The sequence below is a fragment of the Myotis brandtii genome, unplaced genomic scaffold (assembly GCF_000412655.1).
Source record: "Myotis brandtii unplaced genomic scaffold, ASM41265v1 scaffold61, whole genome shotgun sequence".
In the NCBI taxonomy this organism is placed as follows: Eukaryota; Metazoa; Chordata; class Mammalia; order Chiroptera; family Vespertilionidae; genus Myotis; species Myotis brandtii.
Window position 1 is genome coordinate 1,241,541 of NW_005370318.1, and position 12,950 is coordinate 1,254,490.

Below are 12,950 nucleotides of genomic sequence, written 5' to 3' on the forward strand. Positions count from 1 at the left end.
TGCCATGTTTGGCACGCATGCCAGGGGTTGCCCACCCTGCTCTATCCACTGAGCCAAACCAGTTAGGGCCTTCCTATTCTTATTGACCATATCATTTTAAAGTACAAGTTTTCTAATTTGACCATTTAATCCCCAAATTTTACAGATGTCTCCCTAATACCTACTTTGAGCACTATTTTTTTTTTCTTTCATCTCATTTTCTAAAGCATTATTCAACTTAGTTCTCATGGAGATAACAATTGTCTTTTGCATTCATAATTCATTATCTTTGTATTGCTATCTAATCAAACCATAATAACAAGAACTACTAGCAGAAGTAGGTTAGGAATAATTTAAGAGAATAAGCACACAGTTCAGTTATTGGGAACAGGTTGTATGGGCATACCAAAGAGTAGCCCACTAGCCAGGAGGGCTCTGGGTGCTATAGGCCCTGGGCAGTATGTTTTCTAGACAGACTAGGAATTCCCTGAGAGAATCCTGACATACTTTCATTATGCTCCAGCACCATATTATCTATGTATCTTTTCATGCCATTGTCTCCTTATGGAGGGCCATTCTTCCTTTTTTTGGGGGGTTTGTTCTCTATTCTGATATTAGCTTCGGTTTTACCCTTCCAGGAGCCATCACTCATCACCTTAGACTAGGTTTGATGTTCCTCCTGTATTTTGCAAAGTATCTTGTGCTTATCCTTTTTTATGACTCATATCACACTCTTGAAATTGCCTTTGTACATGTTTCGCCCATTATAATATATGCTCGTCAGAACAAGTACTGGCACCTTTTCATTTATTTTTTAATACTAGTGTGTAGCTCTATATCTGCATGTGTATTCTAATCCCTACTTCCCTTCTCTCTTCCTTTAATAAAAACTTGTTAAATATATACCAAATGCCAGCTATGCTGCAAGGTGCTGGGGATACAGAACAAAATACAGCCCTTGGTACTTATATTTCTGAGAGAAACAGACAGTGGGTTTGTAAAAAAACAAACATTTCAGAGCAAAGAATATCACCAGGGATAAGGAAGGTCATTTCATCACAATAAAGATGTCAATTCATCAAGAGGACATAGCAATTTAAAATTTTTATGTACTTAATGGCAGAGTTTTAAAATACATGAAAACTGATAGACCTGCAAGGAGAAATAGACAAATTTACAGTTATAGTCAGAGATTTAAATATTCTTCTCTCAATGATTAATAGAATAAGCAGATATATAAAAGACTTGAAAAACACTATCCACCAACTTGACTGCATTGACATTTATGGAACATTCCATCAATGAGCAAAACACATAATTTTTAAGTGTATATGAAACATTTGCAGGATAGATTATATTCTGAGCCATAGAATAAAACTCAATAAATTTAAAAGGATTGAAGTCATACAAAGTATATTCTCTATCTACTATGGAACTAAATAAAAAATTGGTATCAGAAAGATATCTGGAGAATCCCCAAATATTTAAAAATTAAGTAACTAATCCCTAAGTAACCCATGAATTAAAGAAGAAATCAGAAGGGAAATTAGAAAGTATTTTGAACTGAATGAAAATGAAAATACAACCTATAAAAGTATATGGGACTGGCTGGTTTGGCTCACTGGATAGAGCGTCAGCCTGCGGACTCAAGGGTCCAAGGTTCGATTCCGGTCAAGGGCATGTGCCTTGGTTGCGGGCACATCCCCAGTGGGGGGTGTGCAGGAGGCAGCTGATCGATGCTTCTCTCTCATCGATGTTTCTAACTTTCTGTTCCTCTCCCTTCCTCTCTGTAAAAAATCAATAAAATATATATAAAAAAAAAAGTATATGGGATGTCACTAAAGTAGTACTTAGGGGGAAATTCACAGTTCTCAATGCCTATATGAGGAAAGAAAGGTCTCAAATGAATGACCTCAGTGCTACCTCAAGAGACTAGAAAAAGAAGATAAATTCAAAGTAAGCAAAATAAAAGAAATAAAGATCAGAGTAGAAAAAAATGAAATAGAAAACAGAAAAACAATAGAAAATTACTGAAACAAAGTTGGTTCTTTGGGATGAACATAAAATTGATCAACTTTTGGGGATGGTAGATAGGTTGACTGTGGTGATGGTTTCATGAATGTATTCTTAGGTTAAAATTTATCAAATAGTATTTTATACTGATTTTTCCTCTATAAAGCTAAAGTTTAAAAAAATGAGATTTCAGTTAAGTGGTAAGTACATGTAGAAAATTAAAGTTGGGTAAAGGGAAAGAGTGACAGTCATATATGTGTTAATATTAGATAGTATTCAGGGAATGCTCTCTAAGGAAGTGAAATTTGAATAAGAGATCTAAATGAAGCAAGTAAGCTATATGATGTCCCTGATTTGGGAATGAGCTTGGCATTTGTGAATTGCAGAAAGATGGCCAGTGTTGCTAAGGCAGAATGAACAAAGAGGAAAATAATAGAGATAAATTTTGAGAAGAACTTAGGGGCCAGATTATGTAGAACTTTTTATAGACATGGTTAGGAATTTGGATTTTCTATCCATTTTTAATATAATTATTTTTAATATTTTTATTGATTTCAGAGAGGAAGGGGGAGGGAAAGAGATAGAAACATCAACAATGAGAGAGAATCATTGATCCGCTGCCCCCCACTGGGGATTGAGCCCACAACCCGGGTATGTGCTCTTGACCGGAATCGAACCCAGGCCCCTTCAGTCCGAAAGCCGACGCTCTATCCACTGAGCCAAATTGGCTAGGGCAATATAATTATTTTTTAATGTCCAGAGTTTGTAATAGGAGGGCCAGAGCTTCCTCCCAGATTCAAGTTTATAAAATCTCAATTGGCTGGTGAGGCCTATTGGGATACTTCTTATTTAATTTGGTTTCTGGGAGGACTTCATTCACATCCTCAATGGTCATTTGAGCAAATGGAATTATGTTCTTCATGTTCTCCAGCTCTTTCATGTTCTTCAGTCGTGATCTCTGAGGAAGACAAAAAACTCAGCACAACTTTAACATCTTTTTTTTTCTTTAGTATCCACTTGGACAGTTTATTTATCTTCTGGCACAGGCATCTTCAGGACATTAAGCTTCTCAAAGCCATGTGCCAAGCTGGCCTTCACCCATGACCTTGTAGTAATCCCAATCAATAGCAGGTGGATTTTCAGGTAGAGTAACCAACCTGGAGGTGAGGATCTCATTCTGGGATTTCAGTGAGTTTTAGAACAAGTTTTCACCCACCATCATGAGATCTTTCAACAACCCCACTGTCCACAATAGCAAGTAGATTTTACTTTTACATATTGAAAGACTTTTAAACCAGGAAAGAAGTGTTCATATTTATTTTACATTTGATAAATATTGTTGTGGATACTGGGAGGAAAATTGAATCTAGGGGCAAGAAGTGAAGCAAGGAAGAAATGGTGAGGATACTTATACAGTAGTCTAAGCAGGATGACGGTGGCTTGGAACTAGGGTGGTAACAACTAATATGGTGAAAAATTATTAGATTCTTTAAAAAGTGATAGATTCAAGTTATATTTTTAGAGGTAGACTTGTTAATAGATTGGATGCGAGATATGAAGGCAAGAGAGGATTTTAAAGATAGCAGACTTTTGTCCTAAGCAGTTGAGTGAATGGTGGTGTTATTTAATGAGATGAAGCATACTAAAGGAGAAACAGGTTTTAGTGGGGTGGAAAAAGAGTTCAGATTTTACCATGTTACTTTTGAAGTGCTTATTAGATATCCAAATGGCAGTGTTAAAGCAATTGGTTATACCAATGTGAAATGCAAGAAGACAGGTCCAGGCTGGAGGTATAAAATTGGGATCAATCTATAGATGATATTTGAAAACATTAGACTGGATGCCATTACCTAGCATGATAGCCAGCTTCCATCCAAGATGTCCCCTAAAGATTTCCAACTTCTGGTATTCACAGCATGTAATCTCTTTCTCATTGTACCAAAGTTGGTTTGTGTGACCAGTAGAATATGGCAGAAATGGTGGTGTGTCACTTCCTAGATTAGGTTATAAAAGACACTGCAACTTCTATCTTAGACTTCTGCAACTTCTTTCTCTCTCTTGGATCACTTGCTCTGGGGGAAGCCATGTCATGACCAACCTTATGGAGAAGCCTTTATGATGAGGAACTGAATCTTCCTGTCAACAGCTAAATGAGTAAGCTTAGAAGCAGATACTCAAACCCCTTTAGAGACTGCAACCTCATGAGAGACTCTGTGCCAGAGCCACCCAAATAAGCCACTTCTGGATTCCTGACTCTCAGACACTGTGTGAGATAATAAATGTGTGTTGTTTTAAGATAAGTTTTAGGATAATTTGTTACAGAGAAATAGATCACTAAGACTCATAGGGAGTAAATTTACATAAAGAAGAATACAGATACCTAGAGCACTCCAATATATCGATGTTGGGAAGGCGAAGAGGAACTAGCAAATAAAGTTGAAAAGGAGGAATGTTAAGATAATGTAGTAAATGGAAGCCAGATGAATGAAGTGCTTTAAGGAGGGAGTGAAAACTATGTCAACTGTTATTGCAAGATGGGGAAAATGTGGACTGAAGATTGATGATTGATGATTGATTTGCCCAAATTGAGATCTTTAAAGACTTTGGCAACAACATTTTCAGTGGACTATTGGGACGAGACTGATTAAAGTATACTGAGGCAGATACAACCTTTGTGAAGAGTTTTGCTCTAAAAGAGGCCAGAGAAATGGTATGTTAGCTAGAGGAGGTATCTATGAAGACTTTTAAGTATCTGCATATTTAATTGCTATTGGAAATAATTCTATGGATCGAGAAGTTGATAATGTTAGAAAGAGATGATAATTGAATGAACCGTGTCTTTGAGGAGGCAAGAAGGAATGGGATCCAGTTGATAGGTGGAGGATTTGGCTTTAGATAAGAAAAAAGGAAATTCATCACTGTTAATATGAGACAGGTAGAAAATATAGGTATAGATATAGAAAGTTGGTCAACTGGGTAATAGGAAAATAAGGTAGTTCTCATTCAATTGCTTCTCTTAGTGGAATAAGAAATGAGCTTGTTGGTTGAAAGTAAGAAGTGGGGAGGGAGGTTGGTGGTTGAGGAGAGGGGAAGATATGAAATAGTCCTTTCAGAAAGTGTATGTTGAATGAATAAATGGAAGAGCTATGTCTAACCACTTAACCATAGTTTAAAATGTCATTTCTCTGGGAAAATGCATTCTTAGATACAATGAGGAAGGCTAGAACACATTTTTACTCTTTTTCAGGTGTGTGTGTGTGTGTGTGTGTGTGTGTGCGCGCGCGCGTGCGCGCGCGCGCGCGCACGCACTTGTATAAAAGAGGATAAAGGCATGAGATAGTGATTTCTAGCTAGAAGAAGCATGTTAACTCATTCTTTACATGTATAAAATAATCCTTTTAGGACTGTTAATTTTTTTAAACATATATTTTATTGATTATTTTACAGAGAGAAAGGGAGAGGGATAGAGAGTTAGAAACATCGATCAGCTGCCTCCTGCACACCCCACACTGGGGATGTGCCCGCAACCAAGGTACATGCCATTGACTGGAATTGAACCTGGGACCCTTCAGTCCGCAGGCCGATGCTCTATCCACTGAGCCAAACCGGTTAGGGCTAGGACTGTTAATTTTTAAGAACTCTGAATGAAGGGGCAAAACAGCTGCTTCCCTCAAACACAGGGGAGACAACTTCAAACTCAGAGCCCTTTGTTCCTCATTCATGATTATGGGTTAATTTTCTTATAAGCTGAGTGTTCATAAATTTATAGCCAGCTGTATTTTAGTATCTTGAAGTAATAAAATATAAATAAATAAAATTATGTCAAGCCAAATGAAAAGAATACTTTTGAAAAGAAAGTCCATCATTGCTTTGCATTGTTAATCTTCAACAGATTTTAGTTCTTAGGGAAAGGTGAGAGTAGGTGAAAGTGGAGAAGGAAAATCTGTACAGGAGAGAAAAAAGGAATTTAGCAACCACAGGTTAGCTTTAATGACTTCCTTCAACGGATGTGCTGTGTTCTATGTTTAGCTAAGTATTGATAGTTAAATTGTGAACTTAACAACCTTGATTGGGAGTGTAGGCTTCTCTATAATAGTATTATATGCAATTAAACTATTGCATATATGTTAGTTCATAATGGAAACCAGCCCATTTACTGATAGGCTTTTTGAGAACTATTTGTTCTGATATTTCTGAGACTAATTTAGAGCCATTCTAAACTATCTGAAACATCAAAACACTTTGAAAGGAGGCTATTGGTAATATAAATATCAAGTTACTACTTTTTACTAACAAAGACAAATGGGGGAAAAAGAATCCATTAGTAGATAGTTGTAAAAGCTTAATTCTTTTAGAACTTTGAAAGGCAAAGCTGATGCCCCCATTTTCAAAAAGAGGTAAAAAGTTGATCTCAGGTAGCTAATATATTGAGGTTTACTGTATGCTAAGTACTTTGTGCAAATTACACTTCATCCTTCCAAGAACCCTGTGAAATAGGTCACTGTTCTTATTTTACAGCTGAGGAAACTAAGGCTCAGAGGGGAAACAACGTGTCCAAAGGTACACAGGTGAAACCTGGCTTTAATATACTTCCATTGATTTCAGAGAGGAAGGGAGAAAGAGAGATGGGAACATCAATGATGAGAGAGAATCATTGATTGGCTGCCTCCTGCACGCCCCGAATTGGGGATCAAGCCTGGACCCCGGGCATGTGCCCTTCAGTCCGCAGGTCAATGCTCTATCCACAGAGCCAAACCAGCTAGTGCAGTGGTTCTCAACCTTCCTAATGCCACGACCCTTTAATACAGTTCCTCATGTTGTGGTGACCCCCAACCATAAAATTATTTTCGTTGCTACTTCATAACTGTGATTTTGCTACTGTTATGAATCGTAATGTAAATATCTGATATGCAGGATGTATTTTCATTGTTACAAATTGAACATAATTAAAGCATAGTGATTAATCACAAAAACAATATGTAATTATATATGTGTTTTCCGATGGTCTTAGGCGACCCCTGTGAAAGGGTCGTTCGACCCCCAAAGGGGTCTCGACCCACAGGTTGAGAACCGCTGAGCTAGTGGAACCTGGTTTTAAACCTGTGTCTGATTCCAAAGCTAGCTTGTTCTCACTACAAACCTGTCGATGACCTTTACAATATTATAGGACACATTTTGGTGTGTATTTGGGTTTGGGAAGAGGCGCTCCTGAGTCACCAGCATGGACTCACTAAAACCAAGTCATGCACTTTCCTATTACAGTAGCAGACCAACCCTCCTCCATAGAACAATTAGAAAAGCAGGATGAATACAAAAAAACATCTGCTTGAAGTCACTGGAAAGTACCAAGATAGCCAAGATTTAAGAGGCTGAGGTTCCAGAGAAGAAAGTACAAAATGTGAGACTGACATTCCGAGCTGCTTTCTCCTTGATGCATTTACCAATTTATAAGAGGCACAGGCTGAGAGGCAGAAAAACAGAACAGAAATTGGCTGGTAGAAGGTTAAGGAATTATTGGCGATCTTATGGTGCTCGGGAATATGAATTTGAGTGCATGGCTAACCAAGGTGGCAGGGCTCTGGTAGAGGACTTGGCTTTCATTTGGGCCCTCTGAAGGACTATTCTCAAGGAAGAAGGGTAGATATTATTATAGACTAGTTTTGTAAAGACTGAATCCAGCTTCTAATTTGCTAAACCCCTGATTAGATTAATGTGATATAATTCTATTCTAATTGCTTGCCAGAACTTAAAGAAATCCTTTCTGGCCTGACTGGTGTGGTTCAGTGGTTGAGTGTCAACCCATGCACCACAGGTTACTGGTTAGATTCCCTAGTCAAGAAACATGCCCGAGTTGACCCCTCAGTAGGGGCCTGCAGGAGGCAGCCAACTGATGTTCTCTCTCCCATTGGCATTTCTATCTCTTCCTCTCCCTTCCTTTCTCTCTTAAAAAAAAAAAAAAAACCCACCAAAAAACACACACAAAATAACAAAAACCTTTCTGAAGGAAAATAGCCTCATTTAGAATCTCTGCAATTTTTCATACACAAATGTTCATCATTCAGTCCAGAATTACTAAGCATAATAAGTGGCAGGGGAAAAAAGCAATAAAAACATTCACAGGTGATCTAGATATTGAGTTATCAAATTTGGATTTTAAAATACATAACTGCAACCAATAATTAATATGTTCAAAAAAGAGATGCCAAGACAGAGAATTTTACCAGGGAACTGTAATATGTAAGAATGAATCAAATGGAAATTCTAGAACTGGAAAACAGAATAACAAATTAAGACTTCAATAGGTGAGTTTAATAGCAGGTTATACAAAGGTAAAGAAAGGATTAGTGATCTGGAATATAGGTCTGTAGAAAATATTCAGATTGGAACTTGGAGAGAAAAGGATAAAAAAAAACAGAGGAAAAAAAGAGCTTTATGAGACACAGCAAAAAAGGTTTAACATACATACAAATGGAGTTCCAGCATGGGAAAAGAGACAGAATGAGGCAGAAACACTATTTAAAGGGGTGGCTGAAAATTTTTTCAATGTTTTTGAGAGATTTTAACCCCAAAGCCCTATAAACACAAGCAGGATAAATTAAAAGGAAAGCATACATCATAAAAACTGCCCCAAACCAAAGATATTAAAAGTAGCCAAAGAATAGTAAAATGGAAACTAACTTTTCACCAACAAAAGTGGTGGAATTCAAAAGACAATGGAGAGTTAGAATTATCTGCCAACATAGAATTCTGTATTAAGTGAAAATATCTCTCAGAAATGAAGGCAAAATAAAGGGACTTTCAAGCAAATGAAAACTGATAAGGCTCTGGCCGAGTAGCTGAGTTGGTTAAAGAGCATCATCCCAAAAAATCAAGATTGCGGGTTAGATCCTGATTAGGGCACATACAAAAATCAACCTATGAATACATAAATAAGTGAAACAACAAATCAGTGTTTCTCTCTCTAAAAAAAATAAAAAATAAAAAAATAAAAAATTTAAAAATAGATAGAATTTGTTGCCAACAGACTGTTGCATTAAAATAATACAAAAGAGCAGAAGGATTATGTCCTTTACAGCATCATGAAATATAGGAAGGAGTAAATAACAATGAAAATGGTAAAAATGTGGGCAAATCTACATAAATATTTACTGTATAAAATAATGTCTTGTGGGTTTTATATATAGAATTAAAGTTGTAACAACAGTAATACGAAAGACTGGGAGGAGCTATATGGAGTTAAAGTGTTCAGAGGTCCTTATATTGTCTAGGAAGTAGGAAAGGTAATAATTTATATTATATTCTAATTAAAGCCAATGATTTACATCATAATGTGAAGGTTTACCATTGAAAGAATAGTAGCTAAATATATAGGGTGGGCAAAAGTAGGTTTACAGTTGTTTGTATGGAAAATAATAATAAATAATAATACAAGAATAAACTCTTACCCTGGCTGGTTTTGCTCAGTGGTTAGAGTGTCCACCCTTGGACTGAGGGTGACTGGTTTGATTCCCAGTTAAGAGCACGTACCTCGGGATTAGAGCGTCAGCCTGCGGACTGAAGGGTCCCAGGTTCGATTCCGGTCAAGGGCATGTGGTTGTGGGCACATCCCCAGTAGGGGGTGTGCAGGAGGCAGCTGATCGATGTTTCTCTCTCATCAATGTTTCTAACTCTCTATCCCTCTCCCTTCCTCTCTGTGAAAAATCAATAAAAATATATTAAAAAAAAAAAAAAGAGCACGTACCTCGGTTGTAGGTTCCCCCGCCCCAGTAAGAGTGTGTGGAGGAGGCAACCAATTGATGTGTCTCTTTTACATCTATGTTTCTCTCTCTCTCCCCCTCCTCCCTCCCTTCCACTCTCTCTAGAAATGAGTGGGAAAAATATCATGTCCTTGGGTGAGGATAAAAAAAAGAATAAACTGTTTCACATACTCACAACTGTAAACCTACCTTTGCCCACCCTGTATAACCAACAAGCTAATAGAGAGGAAAATGGAATAATAAAAATATGCAGAAGCAAGCAAGAAAGGAGAGACAATAGCATAGAGAAAATGGGACAAATGGAAAATAGTAAGATTAAAACAAAAGTAAATCAATAATTAGATTAACTGTAAATAGACTAAAAATCTTACTCAAAGGTAATCATTGTCAGATAATGTTAAAAAAAATAATTATATGCTGTTTTTAAGAAATACATCTTGCATACAAGGACACAAAATTGAAAGTAAAAATATGGAAAAAGATATATCATGTAAACATTAACCCAAAGAAGCTATTATATAAGTCTTAGAACTAAAGTTCACCTTATACCTGTAGTGTGTTAACACTTCTTAAACAGATATTTATTGTGTTGGGTTTTGTTTATTCTCTTTATTCAATTCAGCAGATATTCCTAGTGGCACAAAATTATCCAGTGATACAAAATTATTCTCCCTCATATGTACACTGGCCAGCTAGCATAGAACAGTATTCTAGGAAAGAAAGACATTGTTACTGACAGGATAGCTTCTAATCCCACCCCCTTCTATGGAAACTGATAATAGTAAGACTTATGTTAATTTGCTTGTTTGTTTTTCTCCTGCAGACTCCATTAATAATATACCTCTTTCATTTCCTGATTGACTATGCTGAATTGGTATTTATGGTAAGCAACCTTCCACATAAAATGAATATGTATATATTTTAAATTTTATTGTCTTTAATCTTTTTGTTTATAAGAAAAAATCTATTTCAGGAGCCCAGGAGTTTCTTAGAATATAAAAGCAAAAACGTATTTTTAATTTGGATTCATGGAACTGTAATTGTACATTTGACCCTTGAACAATAGGAGGTTAAGGGTGCCAACCCCCCACACAGTTGTCTCTCAGTATCCAGGGGCATTGGTTCCAGGACAGCCTCTCTGCCCTTTCCCCGCCACCCCATGGATATAAAAAAATGTCCTTGGGTGCCCAAGTCCCCTATATAAAAGGATGTAGATCAATGCATATAGTTGGCCTTATGCATCCGTGGAATTCCAACCCTGGATGGAAAACAGTACAAATATTTACTGAAAAATATCAGCGTATAAGTTGACCTATGCAGTTCAAACCCAGGATGTTCAAGGTCAACTGTATTATGGAAGTATGAAGAGTAGTTTATGACATCTGACCAGTTCTAATTTCTTATACATTTAAAATTTCATATGTGAACTATGTAGCCTTGAATTTTCTAGCTCCAAGATTCTATGATTGGCTTTCATTATGGTGCCAGTGTTGAAGATATCCTCAATTTCCTAAGCATTCTGCCAAGAGATTCTGTGACAAGGACTTAGGCCTGGTGAGACTTTCAGGGGTAAGAAATTGAGAAGACAGGGCTATGTTTTGAGAGCCTAGTAATTTGAAACACCTGCTTAATCTAGGGTTGAAAATCTGGGTAAAATAGGAGGCCCATTGAGCTCTTCCTTAATAATTATGATGAGTGCTGTTTATTGAGGACTTACTCTGTTCTAGGCACTTGACATACATCAGGCCTACAAAGCAGTGGGTTTTATTTCCACTTTACAGAAAACTTAGTAACTTGCAATTACAGAGCAAGTTTTCCAGTCATACCTCCCTGAAAAGGCTTTCTCTTTGGGTAGTCAAAGTGAGGGCTGAGGTTCTGCCTGACTTTAAGAAGTCAGTACTGGATAGTCCACCGCCTTCCAGAAACTTCAGACCCTAGTAGCATTCCATTACTCCCACACTCATTGGGTTCATTTCCTGTTATTACTCTTTCTCTTGACAGATAACTGATGCACTCACTGCCATTGCCCTGTATTTTGCAATCCAGGACTTCAATAAAGTTGTGGTGAGTAGACAGTGTGTTGGACAAAACTAGTAGAATCTGGTAACCTGCTGGTATCTGTTATTAAAAAGATCAAAGGTCAGCATGTACTTAAGGATCCAACATGTTTTAAGACACTAAGAAGTGGGAGTGCAGCTTCTGGCTTGTTCAGCCAGTCCTGGAACAGCCGAACAAGACAGCTTTACTAATAGATACAGAAAGGTTCGCTTAATCTTTGTAGCTTAATATCCTCTCACCTGTGCCTGTTCAGACTTTTTGAAGGATGTGGAATTGAACTACAATTATATTAATGAGGACCCTTAAAAAATTATTCCATACCTTTCACCAGTTTTGTTTTGTTTGTTTTTTACAGAGGAAAATTATAGCTTTTAACTCACTGTGTTATGCCTATCTGAGGTAAAATTGGATTCCCAGTATAGCTTCTATTTCCCTGCAGAGAGCAATCTTAATTGGAAAAATTGGCATGTATTAAACAGCTGTTGAAAGTGTTGATGCAAACTTTAGTTTTAATCCATATGTAATAGCCAAGGAGAATTGTATAGTGGGACTATTTTCATTTTCCTTGGTTCTGAGAGAGTTAACAGATTAACCATGTGTATTATCTATGTAGTTATTTTAAAAGTTGGCTGCAGTCCTCCTTGATTGGCTGAGAGCCACTGAGAAGATTTAGACCAGGGTGAGAGAAGGCTGCATCCCATTAGTGTTGTCTGTTTGTGGTTCATTTTCACTTCTGTTACCAAGTAATAGAACCAGAAATAGCAATCTGCCTTTCTGTAGCACTGGTCATCAGTAACAAATAAAGCTAGTGAATTCTAGAATTTTGGACCTCAAAGACGCTGTTAAAATATCTAGACTGAGAGTTTTTTACTTGGGGTCCCTTATTAGGTCTATAAAACCCTTGAGATGGTATGAAAATTTGTATATGTATGTACATATGTCATTCTTTTTCATGTGGAGAGTCCATAGTTGTTAACAGTGCTCAAAGAGTCCTTAATTCCTTCCCTAAATGATTAAGAACTACATTTTAGAGACTTAGTAACACTAAGAGCAGGGAGTATATATCTTAAACTAATGGAGCATGTGACTATGTGGATGCTAAGTGAAATAAGTCAGAGAAAAAAAGGCAAATACTGTATTATT

General features: G+C 37.0%; 1 protein-coding gene across 1 annotated transcript in view; it reads left to right on the forward strand.

Annotated features, from left to right (window-relative positions):
* PIGU (phosphatidylinositol glycan anchor biosynthesis, class U) overlaps positions 1-12,950 on the forward strand; it is an 83,373-nt gene that overhangs the window by 11,496 nt on the left and 58,927 nt on the right. Inside the window, exons 3-4 of the mRNA XM_005879785.2 lie at positions 10,573-10,632; positions 11,751-11,813. Of these exons, the coding sequence (XP_005879847.1) occupies positions 10,573-10,632; positions 11,751-11,813 (123 nt within the window). The remainder of the gene's footprint in view (positions 1-10,572; positions 10,633-11,750; positions 11,814-12,950) is intronic.